Source organism: Dendrobates tinctorius, unplaced genomic scaffold (genome assembly GCF_039654945.1).
Source record: "Dendrobates tinctorius isolate UK_male_01 unplaced genomic scaffold, ASM3965494v1 ptg000424l, whole genome shotgun sequence".
In the NCBI taxonomy this organism is placed as follows: domain Eukaryota; kingdom Metazoa; phylum Chordata; class Amphibia; order Anura; family Dendrobatidae; genus Dendrobates; species Dendrobates tinctorius.
In genome coordinates, this window is record NW_027362088.1 from 220,994 (window position 1) to 245,884 (window position 24,891).

General features: G+C 48.0%; 1 protein-coding gene across 1 annotated transcript in view; it reads right to left on the reverse strand.

Moving 5' to 3' along the window:
* ACAP1 (ArfGAP with coiled-coil, ankyrin repeat and PH domains 1) overlaps positions 1-24,891 on the reverse strand; it is a 316,878-nt gene that overhangs the window by 107,334 nt on the left and 184,653 nt on the right. The window contains exons 15-21 of the mRNA XM_073564058.1: positions 20,485-20,554; positions 20,051-20,145; positions 18,429-18,766; positions 13,385-13,569; positions 13,193-13,302; positions 13,014-13,124; positions 12,460-12,509 (exon numbers count right to left, since the gene is read on the reverse strand). Of these exons, the coding sequence (XP_073420159.1) occupies positions 12,460-12,509; positions 13,014-13,124; positions 13,193-13,302; positions 13,385-13,569; positions 18,429-18,766; positions 20,051-20,145; positions 20,485-20,554 (959 nt within the window). The remainder of the gene's footprint in view (positions 1-12,459; positions 12,510-13,013; positions 13,125-13,192; positions 13,303-13,384; positions 13,570-18,428; positions 18,767-20,050; positions 20,146-20,484; positions 20,555-24,891) is intronic.

Genomic DNA, 24,891 nt, shown 5'->3' on the forward strand with positions numbered 1-24,891 from the left:
GGGGCACATACTTTCTCCATATTAATGACTATGGATGTAGATGAGGACAGTGAAGCCCCCGGAGGTGGATGTGGGGGGCACATACTTTCTCCATATTAATGACTATGGATGTAGATGAGGACAGTGAAGTCCCCGGAGGTGGATGTGGGGGGCACATACTTTCTCCATATTAATGTCTATGGATGTAGATGAGGACAGTGAAGCCCCCGGAGGTGGATGTGGGGGGCACATACTTTCTCCATATTAATGACTATGGATGTAGATGAGGACAGTGAAGCCCCCGGAGGTGGATGTGGGGGGCACATACTTTCTCTATATTAATGTCTATAGATGTAGATGGAGGACAGTGAAGCCCCCGGAGGAGGATGTGGGGGGCACATACTTTCTCCATATTAATTTCTATGGATGTAGATGAGGACAGTGAAGCCCCCGGAGGTGGATGTGGGGGGCACATACTTTCTCCATATTAATGACTATGGATGTAGATGAGGACAGTGAAGTCCCCGGAGGAGGATGTGGGGGGCACATACTTTCTCCATATTAATGTCTATGGATGTAGATGAGGACAGTGAAGTCCCCGGAGGTGGATGTGGGGGGGCACATACTTTCTCCATATTAATGTCTATGGATGTAGATGAGGACAGTGAACCCCTCGGAGGTGGATGTGGGGGGCACATACGCTCTCTATATTAATGTCTATGGATGTAGATGAGGACAGTGAAGCCCCCGGAGGTGGATGTGGGGGGCACATACTTTCTCCATATTAATGTCTATGGATGTAGATGAGGACAGTGAAGCCCCCGGAGGTGGATGTGGGGGGCACATACTTTCTCCATATTAATGTCTATGGATGTAGATGAGGACAGTGAACCCCTCGGAGGTGGATGTGGGGGGCACATACGCTCTCTATATTAATGTCTATGGATGTAGATGAGGACAGTGAAGCCCCCGGAGGAGGATGTGGGGGGCACATACTTTCTCCATATTAATGTCTATGGATGTAGATGAGGACAGTGAAGCCCCCGGAGGTGGATGTGGGGGGCACATACTTTCTCCATATTAATGTCTATGGATGTAGATGAGGACAGAGAAGCCCCCGGAGGAGGATGTGGGGGGCACATACTTTCTCCATATTAATGTCTATGGATGTAGATGAGGACAGTGAAGCCCCCGGAGGTGGATGTGGGGGGCACATACTTTCTCCATATTAATGTCTATGGATGTAGATGAGGACAGTGAAGCCCCCGGAGGAGGATGTGGGGGGCACATACTTTCTCCATATTAATGTCTATGGATGTAGATGAGGACAGTGAAGCCCCCGGAGGTGGATGTGGGGGGCACATACTTTCTCCATATTAATGTCTATGGATGTAGATGAGGACAGAGAAGCCCCCGGAGGAGGATGTGGGGGGCACATACTTTCTCCATATTAATGTCTATGGATGTAGATGAGGACAGTGAAGCCCCCGGAGGTGGATGTGGGGGGCACATACTTTCTCCATATTAATGTCTATGGATGTAGATGAGGACAGAGAAGCCCCCGGAGGAGGATGTGGGGGGCACATACTTTCTCCATATTAATGACTATGGATGTAGATGAGGACAGTGAAGCCCCCGGAGGTGGATGTGGGGGGCACATACTTTCTCCATATTAATGTCTATGGATGTAGATGAGGACAGTGAAGCCCCCGGAGGTGGATGTGGGGGGCACATACTTTCTCCATATTAATGACTATGGATGTAGATGAGGACAGTGAAGTCCCCGGAGGTGGATGTGGGGGGCACATACTTTCTTCATATTAATGTCTATGGATGTAGATGAGGACAGTGAAGCCCCCGGAGGTGGATGTGGGGGGCACATACTTTCTCCATATTAATGACTATGGATGTAGATGAGGACAGTGAAGTCCCCGGAGGTGGATGTGGGGGGCACATACTTTCTCCATATTAATGTCTATGGATGTAGATGAGGACAGTGAAGCCTCCGGAGGTGGATGTGGGGGGCACATACTTTCTCCATATTAATGTCTATGGATGTAGATGAGGACAGTGAAGCCCCCGGAGGTGGATGTGGGGGGCACATACTTTCTCCATATTAATGTCTATGGATGTAGATGAGGACAGTGAAGCCCCCGGAGGTGGATGTGGGGGGCACATACTTTCTCCATATTAATGACTATGGATGTAGATGAGGACAGTGAAGTCCCCGGAGGAGGATGTGGGGGGCACATACTTTCTCCATATTAATGTCTATGGATGTAGATGAGGACAGTGAAGCCCCCGGAGGTGGATGTGGGAGGCACATACTTTCTCCATATTAATGTCTATGGATGTAGATGAGGACAGTGAAGCCTCCGGAGGTGGATGTGGGGGGCACATACTTTCTCCATATTAATGTCTATGGATGTAGATGAGGACAGTGAAGCCCCCGGAGGTGGATGTGGGGGGCACATACTTTCTCCATATTAATGTCTATGGATGTAGATGAGGACAGTGAAGCCCCCGGAGGTGGATGTGGGGGGCACATACTTTCTCCATATTAATGACTATGGATGTAGATGAGGACAGTGAAGTCCCCGGAGGAGGATGTGGGGGGCACATACTTTCTCCATATTAATGTCTATGGATGTAGATGAGGACAGTGAAGTCCCCGGAGGAGGATGTGGGGGGCACATACTTTCTCCATATTAATGTCTATGGATGTAGATGAGGACAGTGAAGTCCCCGGAGGAGGATGTGGGGGGCACATACTTTCTCCATATTAATGTCTATGGATGTAGATGAGGACAGTGAAGCCCCCGGAGGTGGATGTGGGGGGCACATACTTTCTCCATATTAATGACTATGGATGTAGATGAGGACAGTGAAGTCCCCGGAGGAGGATGTGGGGGGCACATACTTTCTCCATATTAATGTCTATGGATGTAGATGAGGACAGTGAAGCCCCCGGAGGTGGATGTGGGGGACACATACTTTCTCCATATTAATGACTATGGATGTAGATGAGGACAGTGAAGCCCCCGGAGGAGGATGTGGGGGGCACATACTTTCTCCATATTAATGTCTATGGATGTAGATGAGGACAGTGAAGCCCCCGGAGGAGGATGTGGGGGCACATACTTTCTCCATATTAATGACTATGGATGTAGATGAGGACAGTGAAGTCCCCGGAGGAGGATGTGGGGGGCACATACTTTCTCCATATTAATGTCTATGGATGTAGATGAGGACAGTGAAGCCCCCGGAGGTGGATGTGGGGGGCACATACTTTCTCCATATTAATGTCTATGGATGTAGATGAGGACAGTGAAGCCCCCGGAGGTGGATGTGGGGGGCACATACTTTCTCTATATTAATGTCTATGGATGTAGATGAGGACAGTGAAGCCCCCGGAGGTGGATGTGGGGGGCACATACTTTCTCCATATTAATGTCTATGGATGTAGATGAGGACAGAGAAGCCCCCGGAGGTGGATGTGGGGGGCACATACTTTCTCCATATTAATGTCTATGGATGTAGATGAGGACAGTGAAGCCCCCGGAGGTGGATGTGGGGGGCACATACTTTCTCCATATTAATGTCTATGGATGTAGATGAGGACAGAGAAGCCCCCGGAGGTGGATGTGGGGGGCACATACTTTCTCTATATTAATGTCTATGGATGTAGATGAGGACAGTGAAGCCCCCGGAGGTGGATGTGGGGGGCACATACTTTCTCCATATTAATGTCTATGGATGTAGATGAGGACAGAGAAGCCCCCGGAGGTGGATGTGGGGGGCACATACTTTCTCTATATTAATGTCTATGGATGTAGATGAGGACAGTGAAGCCCCCGGAGGTGGATGTGGGGGCACATACTTTCTCCATATTAATGTCTATGGATGTAGATGAGGACAGAGAAGCCCCCGGAGGTGGATGTGGGGGGCACATACTTTCTCCATATTAATGTCTATGGATGTAGATGAGGACAGTGAAGCCCCCGGAGGTGGATGTGGGGGGCACATACTTTCTCCATATTAATGACTATGGATGTAGATGAGGACAGTGAAGCCCCCGGAGGTGGATGTGGGGGGCACATACTTTCTCCATATTAATGACTATGGATGTAGATGAGGACAGTGAAGTCCCCGGAGGAGGATGTGGGGGGCACATACTTTCTCCATATTAATGTCTATGGATGTAGATGAGGACAGTGAAGCCCCCGGAGGAGGATGTGGGGGGCACATACTTTCTCCATATTAATGACTATGGATGTAGATGAGGACAGTGAAGTCCCCGGAGGAGGATGTGGGGGGCACATACTTTCTCTATATTAATGTCTATGGATGTAGATGAGGACAGTGAAGCCCCCGGAGGTGGATGTGGGGGGCACATACTTTCTCCATATTAATGTCTATGGATGTAGATGAGGACAGTGAAGCCCCCGGAGGTGGATGTGGGGGGCACATACTTTCTCCATATTAATGACTATGGATGTAGATGAGGACAGTGAAGTCCCCGGAGGAGGATGTGGGGGGCACATACTTTCTCTATATTAATGTCTATGGATGTAGATGAGGACAGTGAAGTCCCCGGAGGAGGATGTGGGGGGCACATACTTTCTCCATATTAATGTCTATGGATGTAGATGAGGACAGTGAAGCCCCCGGAGGAGGATGTGGGGGGCACATACTTTCTCTATATTAATGTCTATGGATGTAGATGAGGACAGTGAAGTCCCCGGAGGAGGATGTGGGGGGCACATACTTTCTCCATATTAATGTCTATGGATGTAGATGAGGACAGTGAAGTCCCCGGAGGAGGATGTGGGGGGCACATACTTTCTCTATATTAATGTCTATGGATGTAGATGAGGACAGTGAAGCCCCTGGAGATGGATGTGGGGGGCACATACTTTCTCCATATTAATGTCTATGGATGTAGATGAGGACAGTGAAGTCCCCGGAGGAGGATGTGGGGGGCACATACTTTCTCCATATTAATGTCTATGGATGTAGATGAGGACAGTGAAGTCCCCGGAGGAGGATGTGGGGGGCACATACTTTCTCTATATTAATGTCTATGGATGTAGATGAGGACAGTGAAGCCCCTGGAGATGGATGTGGGGGGCACATACTTTCTCCATATTAATGTCTATGGATGTAGATGAGGACAGTGAAGCCCCCGGAGGTGGATGTGGGAGGCACATACTTTCTCCATATTAATGTCTATGGATGTAGATGAGGACAGTGAAGTCCCCGGAGGAGGATGTGGGGGGCACATACTTTCTCCATATTAATGACTATGGATGTAGATGAGGACAGTGAAGTCCCCGGAGGTGGATGTGGGGGGCACATACTTTCTCTATATTAATGTCTATGGATGTAGATGAGGACAGTGAAGTCCCCGGAGGTGGATGTGGGGGGCACATACTTTCTCCATATTAATGTCTATGGATGTAGATGAGGACAGTGAAGTCCCCGGAGGAGGATGTGGGGGGCACATACTTTCTCTATATTAATGTCTATGGATGTAGATGAGGACAGTGAAGTCCCCGGAGGAGGATGTGGGGGGCACATACTTTCTCTATATTAATGTCTATGGATGTAGATGAGGACAGTGAAGCCCCCGGAGGTGGATGTGGGGGGCACATACTTTCTCTATATTAATGTCTATGGATGTAGATGAGGACAGTGAAGTCCCCGGAGGTGGATGTGGGGGGCACATACTTTCTCCATATTAATGTCTATGGATGTAGATGAGGACAGTGAAGTCCCCGGAGGAGGATGTGGGGGGCACATACTTTCTCTATATTAATGTCTATGGATGTAGATGAGGACAGTGAAGTCCCCGGAGGTGGATGTGGGGGGCACATACTTTCTCCATATTAATGTCTATGGATGTAGATGAGGACAGTGAAGCCCCCGGAGGAGGATGTGGGGGGCACATACTTTCTCCATATTAATGACTATGGATGTAGATGAGGACAGAGAAGCCCCCGGAGGAGGATGTGGGGGGCACATACTTTCTCCATATTAATGACTATGGATGTAGATGAGGACAGTGAAGTCCCCGGAGGAGGATGTGGGGGGCACATACTTTCTCCATATTAATGACTATGGATGTAGATGAGGACAGAGAAGCCCCCGGAGGTGGATGTGGGGGGCACATACTTTCTCTATATTAATGTCTATGGATGTAGATGAGGACAGTGAAGCCCCCGGAGGTGGATGTGGGGGGCACATACTTTCTCCATATTAATGACTATGGATGTAGATGAGGACAGTGAAGCCCCCGGAGGAGGATGTGGGGGGCACATACTTTCTCTATATTAATGTCTATGGATGTAGATGAGGACAGTGAAGCCCCCGGAGGAGGATGTGGGGGGCACATACTTTCTCTATATTAATGACTATGGATGTAGATGAGGACAGTGAAGCCCCCGGAGGAGGATGTGGGGGGCACATACTTTCTCTATATTAATGACTATGGATGTAGATGAGGACAGTGAAGCCCCCGGAGGAGGATGTGGGGGGCACATACTTTCTCCATATTAATGACTATGGATGTAGATGAGGACAGTGAAGCCCCCGGAGGAGGATGTGGGGGGCACATACTTTCTCTATATTAATGTCTATGGATGTAGATGAGGACAGTGAAGCCCCCGGAGGTGGATGTGGGGGGCACATACTTTCTCCATATTAATGACTATGGATGTAGATGAGGACAGTGAAGCCCCCGGAGGTGGATGTGGGGGGCACATACTTTCTCTATATTAATGTCTATGGATGTAGATGAGGACAGTGAAGCCCCCGGAGGAGGATGTGGGGGGCACATACTTTCTCCATATTAATGACTATGGATGTAGATGAGGACAGTGAAGTCCCCGGAGGTGGATGTGGGGGGCACATACTTTCTCCATATTAATGTCTATGGATGTAGATGAGGACAGTGAAGCCCCCGGAGGAGGATGTGGGGGGCACATACTTTCTCCATATTAATGACTATGGATGTAGATGAGGACAGAGAAGCCCCCGGAGGAGGATGTGGGGGGCACATACTTTCTCCATATTAATGACTATGGATGTAGATGAGGACAGTGAAGTCCCCGGAGGAGGATGTGGGGGGCACATACTTTCTCCATATTAATGACTATGGATGTAGATGAGGACAGTGAAGTCCCCGGAGGTGGATGTGGGGGGCACATACTTTCTCTATATTAATGTCTATGGATGTAGATGAGGACAGTGAAGCCCCCGGAGGAGGATGTGGGGGGCACATACTTTCTCCATATTAATGTCTATGGATGTAGATGAGGACAGTGAAGTCCCCGGAGGAGGATGTGGGGGGCACATACTTTCTCCATATTAATGACTATGGATGTAGATGAGGACAGTGAAGTCCCCGGAGGTGGATGTGGGGGGCACATACTTTCTCCATATTAATGACTATGGATGTAGATGAGGACAGAGAAGCCCCCGGAGGTGGATGTGGGGGGCACATACTTTCTCCATATTAATGTCTATGGATGTAGATGAGGACAGTGAAGTCCCCGGAGGAGGATGTGGGGGGCACATACTTTCTCCATATTAATGACTATGGATGTAGATGAGGACAGAGAAGCCCCCGGAGGTGGATGTGGGGGGCACATACTTTCTCCATATTAATGTCTATGGATGTAGATGAGGACAGTGAAGTCCCCGGAGGAGGATGTGGGGGGCACATACTTTCTCCATATTAATGACTATGGATGTAGATGAGGACAGTGAATCCCCCGGAGGTGGATGTGGGGGGCACATACTTTCTCTATATTAATGTCTATGGATGTAGATGAGGACAGTGAAGCCCCCGGAGGTGGATGTGGGGGGCACATACTTTCTCCATATTAATGTCTATGGATGTAGATGAGGACAGTGAAGTCCCCGGAGGAGGATGTGGGGGGCACATACTTTCTCCATATTAATGTCTATGGATGTAGATGAGGACAGTGAAGCCCCCGGAGGAGGATGTGGGGGGCACATACTTTCTCCATATTAATGTCTATGGATGTAGATGAGGACAGTGAAGCCCCCGGAGGTGGATGTGGGGGCACATACTTTCTCCATATTAATGTCTATGGATGTAGATGAGGACAGAGAAGCCCCCGGAGGTGGATGTGGGGGCACATACTTTCTCCATATTAATGTCTATGGATGTAGAGGAGGACACTGAAGCCCCCGGAGGTGGATGTGGGGGGCACATACTTTCTCCATATTAATGTCTATGGATGTAGATGAGGACAGAGAAGCCCCCGGAGGTGGATGTGGGGGGCACATACTTTCTCTATATTAATGTCTATGGATGTAGATGAGGACAGTGAAGCCCCCGGAGGTGGATGTGGGGGCACATACTTTCTCCATATTAATGTCTATGGATGTAGATGAGGACAGAGAAGCCCCCGGAGGTGGATGTGGGGGGCACATACTTTCTCCATATTAATGTCTATGGATGTAGATGAGGACAGTGAAGCCCCCGGAGGTGGATGTGGGGGGCACATACTTTCTCCATATTAATGACTATGGATGTAGATGAGGACAGTGAAGTCCCCGGAGGAGGATGTGGGGGGCACATACTTTCTCCATATTAATGTCTATGGATGTAGATGAGGACAGTGAAGCCCCCGGAGGTGGATGTGGGGGGCACATACTTTCTCCATATTAATGTCTATGGATGTAGATGAGGACAGTGAAGTCCCCGGAGGAGGATGTGGGGGGCACATACTTTCTCCATATTAATGACTATGGATGTAGATGAGGACAGTGAAGTCCCCGGAGGAGGATGTGGGGGGCACATACTTTCTCTATATTAATGTCTATGGATGTAGATGAGGACAGTGAAGTCCCCGGAGGAGGATGTGGGGGGCACATACTTTCTCCATATTAATGTCTATGGATGTAGATGAGGACAGTGAAGTCCCCGGAGGAGGATGTGGGGGGCACATACTTTCTCCATATTAATGACTATGGATGTAGATGAGGACAGTGAAGTCCCCGGAGGTGGATGTGGGGGGCACATACTTTCTCTATATTAATGTCTATGGATGTAGATGAGGACAGTGAAGTCCCCGGAGGTGGATGTGGGGGGCACATACTTTCTCTATATTAATGTCTATGGATGTAGATGAGGACAGTGAAGTCCCCGGAGGAGGATGTGGGGGGCACATACTTTCTCCATATTAATGACTATGGATGTAGATGAGGACAGTGAATCCCCCGGAGGTGGATGTGGGGGGCACATACTTTCTCTATATTAATGTCTATGGATGTAGATGAGGACAGTGAAGCCCCCGGAGGTGGATGTGGGGGGCACATACTTTCTCCATATTAATGTCTATGGATGTAGATGAGGACAGTGAAGTCCCCGGAGGAGGATGTGGGGGGCACATACTTTCTCCATATTAATGTCTATGGATGTAGATGAGGACAGTGAAGCCCCCGGAGGTGGATGTGGGGGGCACATACTTTCTCCATATTAATGACTATGGATGTAGATGAGGACAGTGAAGCCCCCGGAGGTGGATGTGGGGAGCACATACTTTCTCCATATTAATGTCTATGGATGTAGATGAGGACAGTGAAGTCCCCGGAGGAGGATGTGGGGGGCACATACTTTCTCCATATTAATGTCTATGGATGTAGATGAGGACAGAGAAGCCCCCGGAGGTGGATGTGGGGGGCACATACTTTCTCCATATTAATGACTATGGATGTAGATGAGGACAGTGAAGCCCCCGGAGGTGGATGTGGGGAGCACATACTTTCTCCATATTAATGACTATGGATGTAGATGAGGACAGTGAAGTCCCCGGAGGAGGATGTGGGGGGCACATACTTTCTCCATATTAATGTCTATGGATGTAGATGAGGACAGTGAAGCCCCTGGAGGAGGATGTGGGGGGCACATACTTTCTCTATATTAATGTCTATGGATGTAGATGAGGACAGTGAAGCCCCCGGAGGTGGATGTGGGGAGCACATACTTTCTCCATATTAATGTCTATGGATGTAGATGAGGACAGTGAAGTCCCCGGAGGAGGATGTGGGGGGCACATACTCTCTCCATATTAATGTCTATGGATGTAGATGAGGACAGTGAAGCCCCCGGAGGTGGATGTGGGGGGCACATACTTTCTCCATATTAATGTCTATGGATGTAGATGAGGACAGTGAAGCCCCCGGAGGTGGATGTGGGGAGCACATACTTTCTCCATATTAATGTCTATGGATGTAGATGAGGACAGAGAAGCCCCCGGAGGTGGATGTGGGGGGCACATACTTTCTCCATATTAATGTCTATGGATGTAGATGAGGACAGTGAAGTCCCCGGAGGAGGATGTGGGGGGCACATACTTTCTCCATATTAATGACTATGGATGTAGATGAGGACAGTGAAGTCCCCGGAGGAGGATGTGGGGGGCACATACTTTCTCCATATTAATGTCTATGGATGTAGATGAGGACAGAGAAGCCCCCGGAGGTGGATGTGGGGGGCACATACTTTCTCCATATTAATGACTATGGATGTAGATGAGGACAGTGAAGCCCCCGGAGGAGGATGTGGGGGGCACATACTTTCTCCATATTAATGTCTATGGATGTAGATGAGGACAGTGAAGCCCCCGGAGGTGGATGTGGGGGGCACATACTTTCTCTATATTAATGTCTATGGATGTAGATGAGGACAGTGAAGCCCCCGGAGGTGGATGTGGGGGGCACATACTTTCTCCATATTAATGACTATGGATGTAGATGAGGACAGTGAAGCCCCCGGAGGTGGATGTGGGGGGCACATACTTTCTCCATATTAATGACTATGGATGTAGATGAGGACAGTGAAGTCCCCGGAGGAGGATGTGGGGGGCACATACTTTCTCCATATTAATGTCTATGGATGTAGATGAGGACAGTGAAGCCCCCGGAGGAGGATGTGGGGGGCACATACTTTCTCCATATTAATGACTATGGATGTAGATGAGGACAGAGAAGCCCCCGGAGGTGGATGTGGGGGGCACATACTTTCTCCATATTAATGACTATGGATGTAGATGAGGACAGTGAAGTCCCCGGAGGTGGATGTGGGGGGCACATACTTTCTCCATATTAATGACTATGGATGTAGATGAGGACAGTGAAGTCCCCGGAGGAGGATGTGGGGGGCACATACTTTCTCCATATTAATGTCTATGGATGTAGATGAGGACAGTGAAGCCCCCGGAGGAGGATGTGGGGGGCACATACTTTCTCCATATTAATGACTATGGATGTAGATGAGGACAGTGAAGTCCCCGGAGGTGGATGTGGGGGGCACATACTTTCTCCATATTAATGACTATGGATGTAGATGAGGACAGTGAAGTCCCCGGAGGAGGATGTGGGGGGCACATACTTTCTCCATATTAATGACTATGGATGTAGATGAGGACAGTGAAGCCCCCGGAGGTGGATGTGGGGGGCACATACTTTCTCTATATTAATGTCTATGGATGTAGATGAGGACAGTGAAGCCCCCGGAGGTGGATGTGGGGGGCACATACTTTCTCCATATTAATGACTATGGATGTAGATGAGGACAGTGAAGCCCCCGGAGGTGGATGTGGGGGGCACATACTTTCTCCATATTAATGACTATGGATGTAGATGAGGACAGTGAAGTCCCCGGAGGAGGATGTGGGGGGCACATACTTTCTCCATATTAATGTCTATGGATGTAGATGAGGACAGTGAAGCCCCCGGAGGTGGATGTGGGGGGCACATACTTTCTCCATATTAATGTCTATGGATGTAGATGAGGACAGTGAAGTCCCCGGAGGTGGATGTGGGGGGCACATACTTTCTCCATATTAATGTCTATGGATGTAGATGAGGACAGTGAAGCCCCCGGAGGTGGATGTGGGGGGCACATACTTTCTCTATATTAATGTCTATGGATGTAGATGAGAACAGTGAAGCCCCCGGAGGTGGATGTGGGGGGGCACATACTTTCTCTATATTAATGTCTATGGATGTAGATGAGGACAGTGAAGTCCCCGGAGGTGGATGTGGGGGCACATACTTTCTCCATATTAATGTCTATGGATGTAGATGAGGACAGTGAAGCCCCCGGAGGTGGATGTGGGGGGCACATACTTTCTCTATATTAATGTCTATGGATGTAGATGAGGACAGTGAAGTCCCCGGAGGTGGATGTGGGGGCACATACTTTCTCTATATTAATGTCTATGGATGTAGATGAGGACAGTGAAGCCCCCCGGAGGTGGATGTGGGGGGCACATACTTTCCTCCATATTAATGTCTATGGCTGTAGAAGAGGACAGAGAAGACCCGGGGGGCACATACTTTTCTGCTGCTGTCATGTCTGTGAAATCTAGGATTTTATTTCCTCTGTATCTGGAAGAATCTAGAAAGAGAGTTCTAATTCTGTGCAGGGAATTGTGTTCTCACCTGATTGGCCGAGTGCAATGTCCGCTTCCCTCATCTTGACCAATCGCAGCCTAAAATAGTAAAATAGTCATGTAGTAATGGTGCGAACATGAAACCAATGAAAGGACTGATCCCATAAACTATGCTGACATGATCAGACCTTAGACCACACCCCTGGTGATGACATCACTGATATAATGATGCGACCACACCCCTTATAATCCAGCACCGCCTCCTCATCTATCACTGCTGACAACCAGCCTGTATGCCCTGTATGAGAGGTTGTTGTCCCCGCCCCTGCTGATGACATCACTGATATGAGACTACACCCCTTATAATCCAGCCCTGCCCCTGCTGACATCACTGATGAGACAACACCCCTTACAATCCAGCCCTGCCCCTGCTGACATCACTGATGAGACAACACCCCTTACAATCCAGCCCTGCCGATGACATCACTGACATGAGACCACACCCCTTATAATCCAGCCCCGCCCCTGCTGATGACATCACTGCACTACCGCACACCTCCCTTCAGTCCGCCCTCATTTCGCAGAGTGCACATGACCACTTACAAGGTGACGATGTCGGCGTTGGCAGCTTCGATGGCGATGGAGAGGACATCCTTCCCATCACTGTCCAGAGCATTGATGTCTGCGCCACGCTTGAGGAAGAGACAGGCCAGCCTGTGAGGAGCCAGAGAGATGAGCAGAGGAAGCTGTGAGCACCCCGTCACCTCAGCAGATGGACTTACCCTGTGTAGCCTTGGACGGTGGCATGATGGAGGGCTCCTCGTCCTTCTCTGTCCACCTGATTAACACTGGCCCCATTCTGGAGAAGAAACTCACAGGCAACAAGAGAGTCCTGAAGGCGAGAGAAGCAGAAGACTGAGCAGACGGCCTGGACGGCGTGCAGTGCCAGCAGATGGAGACAGAGGCCGCCTTACAGAAAGCACAGCCTGTATCAGGGGCGTGCGAGCATCTTCCTCACTGTGCACCCAGTTCACGTCGGCACCGTGGGCGAGGGCGTCGGCCATGGTGGGCAGATAACGGTGCTCTGCTGCTCGGTATAAGAGGGCTCCTGGATGGAGGGTTGCGATGTCGCGGCCATCCCCCATTCCTGCCTTGGCACCTGTGCAGAAAGGAAAGAATCTCTCTAGACAAATTGTCATTTCCAGGGAAGCCGGCACAGATATGGAGGAGTCCAACATCAATGGCAGGACGGGCGCAGTCAGCAGGATGGTGGCAGGGGATAAAAGCTTCTCTCCCCATGTTGTTACTGGTTTCCTTTCCACACATTTTTAATGAAACGTAAATTTAACTCAGTGGATTTAAAAAGTCTACGCACCCCTGGTAAAATGCCAGGTTATTGACATGTAAAAAAAAAATCCTACCAAGAAGACTCATTTCAGAACTTTTTCCACCCTTTAATTTCACCCAGAATTCCCACAAATCCTCTCAGAAACAAACGGAAATAGGGGTTCAAGACAGAAGCCTTTTCTTACAAAGAAGAACATCCAAGCGTGGCTATGTGTTAGCAAAATCACCATCCAGTCTGCCAGAAGCCTGTTGGAACGTGTTATGTTTGATGAGATCGAGAGGGAACTTTTTGGCCATAATTCCAAAAGATTTGTTTTGTGCAAAGCCAACACTGTGCATCACCAGAAGATCACCTTCCCAACAATGAGGCATGGTGGGGGCAGCATTGTGCTCTGGAGCTGTCTAATATAACTGATATGGAGCTACTGCAAGGAGGAACGTATTAGCGTAAGGCTGTGCAGATTTATGCAATTGCATCATTTTACTTTTCAAACTTAGGGAGAAACATAAAATTACCTCAAGAAAATACAACAAGAGTGACCTGAATGAGATACAGGAAAGATATTTATCTTTCCAGCCAGTAGATAGAAGAATATCTGGAATTGAGAGTCCTCAGTGGTTGATACCTTTTAATGGCTATCTGAAAAGATGGTAACACATTGCAGCTTTCCAGACTACTCAGGTCTCTTCATCAGGCTGGACTAATACAACATGTGATTCTTCAAATAAAGTCCGTGGAGCCTCATTTAAGAGTCTCAAACACGAGACTAGCCAGATCTTCCTCCAGGGAAGGACCTAGCTAAGGAGTGGCTCCTTTCGGAAACCACCATTACCACCATATTAAGTGGCCCTTTAAGTCAATATCCAGCTCTTTACGAGTTTACAGATATGATAAGGGAAATACCAAGGCCAGGTATCCATCCACAAACAGCTGTTTCGGGGTGTTGCCCCTCATCAGTGTGGAGTAGGATTCTGGCTAGGTGGGAGCAATGCCTAATAGACCAACATCACAAAACAATCACGGACCTCAGGGAGACCAGTCAAAGAAAACACTGCGGCAGGCGGCAAAGGCGCTCAATCAGTGAATTCCTAGGTGCATTGCTCCCTGGGAAATACGAATATGCAAATAAAGTCCGTGGAGCCTCATTTAAGAGTCTCAAATACGGGACTAGCCAGATCTTCCTCCAGCGAAGGACCTAGCCAAGGAGTGGCTCCTTTCGGAAACCACCATTGCCACCATATTAAGTGGCCCTTTAAGTCAATATCCAGCTCTTTACGAGTTTACAGATATGACAAGGGAAATACCAAGGCCAATGGTAATGGAGAATGTTTTTTAACATGTGATTCTTGAGATTGCACAATAAAAGAGAAAAAGAGTGACCTGAAGGATTTAAAGTAATATCCCAGAGGAGATGGAGGAGACGTGACAAGGGAAAGATGGAGTCCTGTAGGAAACACATGTCCCAGAGGAGAAGCGACAAGAGAAAGATGGAGTCCTGTAGGAAGCAAATGTTCCAGAGGAGATGGAGGAGAAGCGACAAGAGAAAGATGGAGTTCTGTAGGAAACAAATTTTCCAGAGAAGATGGAGGAGAAGCGACAAGAGAAAGATGGAGTCCTGTAGGAAACAAATTTTCCAGAGAAGATGGAGGAGAAGCGACAAGAGAAAGATGGAGTCCTGTAGGAAACAAATGTCCTGGAGGAGAAGCAACAAGAGAAAGAAGGAGTCCTGTAGGAAACCAATGTCCCAGAGGAGACGCGACAAGAGAAAGATGGAGTCCTGTAGGAAATAAATGTCCTGGAGGAGAAGCAACAAGAGAAAGATGGAGTCCTGTAGGAAACCAATGTCCCAGAGGAGAAGCGACAAGAGAAAGATGGAGTCCTGTAGGAAACAAATGTCCTGGAGGAGAAGCAACAAGAGAAAGATGGAGTTCTGTAGGAAACAAATGTCCCAGAGGAGATGGAGGAGAAGCGACAAGAGAAAGATGGAGTCCTGTAGGAAACAAATGTCCTGGAGGAGAAGCAACAAGAGAAAGATGGAGTCCTGTAGGAAACAAATGTCCCAGAGGAGATGGAGGAGAAGCGACAAGAGAAAGATGGAGTCCTGTAGGAAACAAATGTCCTGGAGGAGAAGCAACAAGAGAAAGATGGAGTCCTGTAGGAAACAAATGTCCCAGAGGAGATGGAGGAGAAGCGAAAAGAGAAAGATGGAGTCCTGTAGGAAACAAATGTCCCAGAGAAGAAGCGACAAGAGAAAGATGGAGTCCTGTAGGAAACAAATGTCCCAGAGGAGATGGAGGAGAAGCGACAAGAGAAAGATGGAGTCCTGTAGGAAACAAATGTCCCAGAGGAGATGGAGGAGAAGCGACAAGAGAAAGATGGAGTTCTGTAGGAAACAAATGTTCCAGAGGAGATACAAGAGAAAGATGGAGTCCCCTAGGAAACAAATGTCCCAAAGGAGATGGAGAAGAAGCGACAAGAGAAAGATGGAGTTCTGTAGGAAACAAATGTCCCGGAGGAGATGGAGAAGAAGCGACAAGAGAAAGATGCAGTCCTGTAGGAAACAAATGTCCTGGAGGAGATGGAGGAGAAGCGACAAGAGAAAGATGGAGTCCTGTAGGAAACCAATGTACCAGAGGAGAAGCGACAAGAGAAAGATGGAGTCCTGTAGGAAACAAATGTCCCAGAGGAGATGGAGGAGAAGCGACAAGAGAAAGATGGAGTTCTGTAGGAAACAAATGTTCCAGAGGAGATGGAGGAGAAGCGACAAGAGAAAGATGGAGTCCTGTAGGAAACAAATGTCCCAGAGGAGATGGAGGAGAAGCGACAAGAGAAAGATGGAGTTCTGTAGGAAACAAATGTTCCAGAGGAGATGGAGGAGAAGCGACAAGAGAAAGATGGAGTGCTGTAGGAAACAAATGTCCCAAAGGAGATGGAGGAGAAGCGACAAGAGAAAGATGGAGTTCTCTAGGAAACAAATGTCCCGGAGGAGATGGAGAAGAAGGGACAAGAGAAAGATGCAGTCCTGTAGGAAACAAATGTCCTGGAGGAGATGGAGGAGAAGCGACAAGAGAAAGATGGAGTCCTGTAGGAAACAAATGTCCTGGAGGAGAAGCAACAAGAGAAAGAAGGAGTCCTGTAGGAAACCAATGTCCCAGAGGAGACGCGACAAGAGAAAGATGGAGTCCTGTAGGAAACAAATGTTCCAGAGGAGATGGAGGAGAAGCGGCAAGAGAAAGATGGAGTTCTGTAGGAAACAAATGTTCCAGAGGAGATGGAGGAGAAGCGACAAGAGAAAGATGGAGTTCTGTAGGAAACAAATGTTCCAGAGGAGATGGAGGAGAACCGACAAGAGAAAGATGGAGTCCTGTAGGAAACCAATGTACCAGAGGAGAAGCGACAAGAGAAAGATGGAGTCCTGTAGGAAACAAATGTCCCAGAGGAGATGAAGGAGAAGCGACAAGAGAAAGATGGAGTTCTGTAGGAAACAAATGTTCCAGAGGAGATGGAGGAGAAGCGACAAGAGAAAGATGGAGTCATCTAGGAAACAAATGTCCTGGAGGAGATGGAGAAGAAGCGACAAGAGAAAGATGCAGTCCTGTAGGAAACAAATGTCCTGGAGGAGATGGAGGAGAAGCGACAAGAGAAAGATGGAGTCCTGTAGTAAACGAATGTACCAGAGGAGAAGCGACAAGAGAAAGATGGAGTCCTGTAGGAAACAAATGTCCCAGAGGAGATGGAGGAGAAGCGGCAAGAGAAAGATGGAGTTCTGTAGGAAACAAATGTTCCAGAGGAGATGGAGGAGAAGCGACAAGAGAAAGATGGAGTTCTGTAGGAAACAAATGTTCCAGAGGAGATGGAGGAGAAGCGACAAGAGAAAGATGCAGTCCTGTAGGAAACAAATGTCCTGGAGGAGATGGAGGAGAAGCGACAAGAGAAAGATGGAGTCCTGTAGGAAACCAATGTACCAGAGGAGAAGCGACAAGAGAAAGATGGAGTCCTGTAGGAAACAAATGTCCCAGAGGAGATGGAGGAGAAGCGACAAGAGAAAGATGGAGTCCTCTAGGAAACAAATGTCCCGGAGGAGATGGAGAAGAAGCGACAAGAGAAAGATGCAGTCCTGTAGGAAACAAATGTCCTGGAGGAGATGGAGGAGAAGCGACAAGAGAAAGATGGAGTCCTGTAGGAAACCAATGTACCAGAGCAGAAGCGACAAGAGAAAGATGGAGTCCTGTAGGAAACAAATGTCCCAGAGGAGATGGAGGAGAAGCGACAAGAGAAAGATGGAGTTCTGTAGGAAACAAATGTTCCAGAGGAGATGGAGGAGAAACGACAAGATAAAGATGGAGTCCTATAGGAAACAAGTACAATTTAGGAATCATCCAAACTAACCTGCTCCTTTGGTGCATTATGATAAAAAGAAAATCAAATTACTCTACTGTAGGGAAAACTTAGTGCCTGATCAGGAAACAGAAGAAAATCATTACCTCGGATGGTAAGGCCCATGGAATTGTAGACAGTGTCATGGACTGACCATGTGGCAGAACTGTCTGTGCCTAAATACAAAGATTTTGCGAAGACTTCAGACACTTCTTTGACTAAAAGCTAATTCCCCCAAGCAGCATTGTAGCGACAGTAATTTCGGCCTTCAGCCATCTGCAGACCAAACTTACCTACAGGCGGAGGGGGCGCTGTGCCTGGCTTAGGTCTTATTTGGGGTTTAGGCTTTAGTCTGGTAATAGATCTTTTCCCGTCAGGCCCAGACTCTGTGTGGCCCTTCCTGGCTGTAAGATCTAGAAAGCTGTTGTCCCTCTGTCTTTCAGGGCTGTTTATGGGCCACTTCTTGACTCCAGTTGCTGACTTGGTCTCCAACATTCTAGTTTCTGGGGTGCTGAGAGGTCGGCCAGGTGGTTTGCCATGGAAAATGGAGCTGCGGAGCACAGTCTGAGGAAGCTTGGTGATAAATTTCTTCTCCACATACTTTGCTCGGATCCAGATTTCTTTCTCACTGCTATGTGAAGAAAGTGCCATTGGTTAGGAGAGTAATCAAAGGAATCAACATTTTGACCACTTTACAACCAGAGGTCAAAGTAAAATTCTTGACCAAAGGTGATGGATTTATCTTTATTACTGAAATAGTGGTGGCATCTCATAGACGTGTCCCCCAGAAGATCACTAAACTCAGACATGACCACCTAATCTAGTGTAGAAGGAAAGTGGAGAATATAGAGAAGTCCAGAAGAAGCCCCCCCCCCCGTGTCACCCGATGGAATTTATAGATGTAGTGTTTCCCGTGTTACGTCCACACAAGAAAGCCATCGCCTGTCTGCCATGACCACAGTGGAAAGGCTTCTCAATTCTCCTTGACTCTGAGCTGGGGCAGTCTGTGTTTTGAGGGCCCTGGTTGAACAGTATTTTTATAGACCATTTTTGGTGCATCTTTCCAGTGTCTTTGTTTTTTGGGCTTTTTGATTCTTTGTACTTTTATGCTTTGATTTTATGTCATTTCTACAGATATTTGCAGGGATTTGTCATTATAAGTGACCCATTGTTTAAATCAGGTTTTTGTGATCAATGAATTAAGAAAGCTTGGCCAAAACCATTCAATATCAGAACATTTATTAAAGGTAAAACATCTGGCAATTTTCACATTGGCCTCTGGGATTTCCTGCACCTCCGTGGCAATGAGCAAACTAAGATCCCATGTTTTGTACTGAGCATGTGCAAACATGTGTCATTGTGGAGTGAGTAGGAGGAGGTGAGCTGTGACATCGTCTGTAGTGAATGGTGAATCCTGTTATCACCTCTACATACAGCTGATATCATTGTACTGGAGGAGGAGGTGAGCTGTGACATCCCTTATTGTCAATGGTGGATCCTGTGTTATCACGTCTACATACAGCTGATATCAGTCATTGTACTGGAGGAGAAGGTGAGCTGTGACATCGCCTATAGTGAATGGTGAATCTGTGTTATCACCTCTACATACAGCTGATTATCAGTGAATGTACAGGAGGAGGAGGTGAGCTGTGACATCACCTATTATGAATGGTGTGTTATTAGCTGTATAAAGAGGTGTTATCAATTAATGCTGACAGTGAAAAGAAAGTATTCCTGAAAGGACAGAAAATTACAGCATTACTAATCTTGGGTTTTACTGGTATAACAGCATCATTAAACCAATCTGTGTAACTCCACCACCTGATTCATACAACGACGGTGTCCGGAAACCTCCTGAGAGCTTCCTCATGCCTCCCAGTGTCACGGCCGGAGGCGGCACACTTAGGACACCCACCGTGTGCTGGAGGACATCGGCTTCTTGATGTTCATTTCTTCTATCCGAGCCTCATAGATTCCATTGATCGTAGCGTTTCCCAGCTCACACATCAGCTACAAACAAAGAAGACGGTCTCCATGTTACGGGTGTGCATCGGCGTGGGACTGAGCCGTGGATCTTATATGATGCGGTCGATTCTCCAGATCGGAGCCAGTCACCAGCACCACTGAGGGCGTGGATGGTCCAGCAATCACTACAGACTGGCACGCAGTCAGGATCCAGCCCAGATGGCACAGTGTCCCAGAGGCGGCCCTATGGCGAAACCCACCTACACCTTACCTCCATGGATGTTTCCTCCAGACACGCCATGTCTATAAGTGTTCCACCACAATCTGCAGCCATCCACAGCCGCCGCCAGAAAATAAAGACCCTTCTTGACAATATATCCTCACCTTTACCAGCTCGGGTTCCCACGAATCCAGAGTGAGTGAGCGGACTTTGGAGAAATGGACTCCCAGGCTTCTACATAGGGAGGAGCAGACACAGTGATAAGAATGAAGGCTCCTGACGCCACTCTATGTTCTACCATGATCATGGGCATGAAGTGCATGGAGTAGACGGCAGGGGGTACGCTACATGAACGTGCACGGCAGGGGGTACGCTACATGAACGTGCACGGCAGGGGGTACGCTACATGAAATTGCACGGCAGGGGGTACGCTACTTGAACGTGCACGGCAGGGGGTACGCTACGTGAAAGTGCACGGCAGGGGGTACGCTACGTGAAAGTGCACGGCAGGGGGTACTCTACGTGAATGTGCATGGCAGGGGGTACGCTACGTGAACGTGCACGGCAGGGGTACACTACGTGAAAGTGCACGGCAGGGGGTACGCTACATGAACGTGCATGGCAGGGGGTACGCTACATGAAAGTGCACGGCAGGGGGTACGCTACATGAAATTGCACAGCAGGGGGTACGCTACTTGAAAGTGCACGGCAGGGGGTACGCTACGTGAATGTGCACGGCAGGGGGTACGCTACGTGAATGTGCACGGCAGGGGGTACGCTACGTGAACGTGCACGGCAAGGGGGTACGCTACGTGAACTGCACGGCAGGGGGTACGCTACGTGAACGTGCACGGCAGGGGGTACGCTACGTGAAAGTGCACGGCAGGGGGTACGCTACGTGAACGTGCATGGCAGGGGGTACGCTGTTATGAATGGGTCACCGAGGAAGAAAAAACAAAACAAGCTAAGTCACAGAAAACCAGAGAGGTTGGTAACTATGCAGATTGCAGATCCCTGATCTTACCACACAACTAGCAGCAGCTGTGGAGAGTTCCTACAATGAACCTAGACGCTTCGTCACGGCCGGAGGACTAAATAAGCCTAAAGCAAGAAAAGGGGAAAACTAACTGCCCCAGAGCAGACCCCAAAGGAATAGATAGCCCCCACACATGTATTGATGGTGAAACAAGATGAAGGCACAAACACAGGCAGGAAAATAGGCTGAGCAAACGATGGGGCCCAAACTAACTAGAAAGGATAGGAAAGGAAAGACACTGTCTGCAATCTGCCAAAAACCCTACAAAAATAATGTCCAACACTTCTGATAACAAAATTAACCCTGAAGTCACTAGACTTCTCCCACTATATCAGCACTCTGAAATATTCTGAGACAGAGCAAAAAGAGGCCAATCTAATAAGGGACAAAAAGCAAATTGGCAAATACAGATAAATAAGAGTGGAAATTCAGCACAGCCCCAGCCGGGGCTGGCTGACCACACAAAAAACTGAATAGACCAACAAAATCAAGTGTGAACATTAGCAGAAAAACTTAGCTTGAGCTGACTGGAACAGAGCTGAGAACCAAGACCTGACAAGCCAGAAGGAATCACCAGCAACAGAATAGGGCGTCGGCTGTCTTAAATCCAGTCTGAGATTCCTGAGGTCCAATCGTCATCCTCCTTATCAGGTGGCAGATCTCCACTGATTAAATCAGCCTCACTACCTCCTGTTACCGCCAGAGGGAGCCTGGAAGGAGAACTCACAACTGGTAGACCAGAAAATGAACTCACAACAGTACCCCCCCTTGAGGAGGGGTCACCGAACCCTCATCCACGCCACCAGGCCGAACAGGATGGGCCCGGTGAAAAGCACAAACCAATCTATTGGCATGAATATCAGAGGCAGAGACCCAAGAATTATCCTCCTGGCCATAACCCTTCCATTTGACCAAATATTGGAGTCTCCGTCTATCCAAACGAGAATCCAATATTTTCTCTACCTCATATTCCATATTGCCTTCAACCAGCACAGGGTCAGGAGGCGCCGCCATAGGAACCACTGGCTCAACAAACCTCTTCAACAGAGATTTATGAAACACGTTATGGATCTTGAACGTAACAGGAAGAGCCAATCGAAACGAAACAGGATTAAGAATTTCCAAAATCTTATAAGGTCCAATAAATCTTGGCTTAAATTTTGGAGACCCAACCTTCATAGGAATATTCTTAGACGACAACCAAACCATATCACCCACTTTAAACCGGGGACCAATGGTCCTATGCCGGTTGGAAAACCGCTGGGCCTTTTCCTGAGAGAGTGGCAACTTAGGCCTCTTTCACACTTCAGTTTTTTACAATCAGCCACAATCCGCTAGGTTTTGAAAAAAACGGATCCTCAATTTTCTTTTGAGGATCCGTTTTTTTTCCCATTGACTTCCATTACTGGCGGATTGTGACGGATTGCCGTCCGTTGCATCCGTTTTTTTTTAAAACGGATCCTGTGCCATCTGTTCACATCAGTTCAGAACGGATCCGCTTGTCTGCCTTTTTGGCGGATTTGAACTGATGCAAAAAACTGAAGTGTGAAAGAGGCCTTATCCACCACTTGGTCCCATATCTGCTGCATTCTCTCAACCATAGTGTCCACACATGGGCAGGACGAAGATACCACTTGCCCTGAAGAGAATCGAGGATGAAACCCAAAATTACAGAAAAAGTGTGACATCAAAGAGGCAGAATTAGCTCTATTGTTCAGCGCGAATTCGGCCAAGGGCAAAAATGAGACCCAATCATCCTGATCAGCAGATATAAAACATCTTAAATAAGACTCCAAGGTCTGGTTTGTTCTCTCAGTCTGTCCATTGGTCTGGGGATGAAGCGCAGAGGAGAAGGATAACTGAATTCCCAGATTGGAACAAAAGGCTTTCCAGAATCTGGAAACAAACTGGACGCCTCTATCGGACACAATGTTCTCAGGAATCCCGTGTAACCGAACCACCTGTTGTAAAAACAAGGGCACCGACTCAGCGGAAGATGGCAACTTTAGGAGTGGTACAAGATGGACCATCTTCGAAAATCTATCACAAATCACCCAGATAACAGTCATTCTCTGAGAGACAGGAAGATCAGAAATAAAATCTATTGAGATATGGGTCCATGGCCTCTTGGGCACCGGCAGGGGCATCAGCATCCCACTAGAAAGAGAACAGGGTTTAGACCGAGAACAAGTCCCACAGGACTGTACAAAATTCCTGACATCACGAGATAAGGCGGGCCACCAAAAAGACCGACTCACCAAATCTCTGGTACCAATAATACCTGGATGACCAGCCAATGCGGAGCAATGAATTTCAGACATCACTCTCTTTCTCCACTGGTCAGGAACATACAATTTTCCCATAGGGCAACACTCAGGTTTATCCTCCTGAAATTCCTCCAGGGTGCGTCTCAAATCGGGTGAAATGGCAGAAAGAACTACCCCCTCACCTAGGATGGTAGTGGGCTCGGTCACATTAAGAGAATCGGCAAAGAAACTCCTAGAAAGGGCATCTGCCTTAACATTCTTAGTGCCCGGAAGAAAAGACACCACAAAATTAAAACGTGTGAAAAACAAGGCCCATCTAGCCTGTCTAGGATTCAAGCGTTTGGCCGACTCCAGATAAATCAAATTTTTGTGATCGGTGAGGACCACAACTTGATGTCTAGCTCCCTCCAACCAATGTCTCCACTCCTCAAATGCCCACTTCATGGCCAACAATTCCCGATTCCCCATGTCATAGTTGCGTTCAGATGGGGAGATCTTTCGAGAAAAGAAGGCACAGGGATTCATCTTAGAAGTCACAGGGTCTTTAGAAGCAGCTACCTCCACCTGAAATGGAAGTGAGACATCAGGTTGCCGTAAAACTGGAGCTGAAGTAAATCTCTGCTTAAGCTCCTGAAATGCTGAGATAGCCTCAGGAGACCAATTCAGCACATCAGCGCCCTTCTTGGTCAGATCAGTCAGTGGTTTGACAATACCAGAAAAATTACCTATAAATTTACGATAGAAATTAGCAAAACCCAAAAACTTCTGGAGGGCCTTCAAAGAAGTGGGCTGAACCCAATCATAAATGGCCTGTACATTGGCCGGGTCCATTTCAATAGTCAACGGAGACAAGATAAATCTCAAAAATGAAATCCTCTGTACACCAAAGAGGCATTTCGATCCCTTAACAAACAGGGAATTCTCCCGCAATATCCAGAACACAGTCCGGACGTGTTCCACACGAGAATCCAAATCACTAGAAAAGATCAAAATATCATCCAGATAGATGATCAAAAACTTATCCACAAAGTCACGGAAAATATCATTGATAAAGGACTGGAAGACAGAAGGGGCATTAGTGAGCCCAAAAGGCATCACCAGGTACTCAAAATGTCCCTCCGGAGTATTAAACGCCGTCTTCCATTCATCCCCGTGCTTGATGCGAATAAGATTATACGCCCCCCTGAGGTCAAGCTTAGTAAACCAGCAGGCACTCTTAACTCTGGAGAATAAATCAGACATCGGAGGTAACGGGTACTGATATTTAA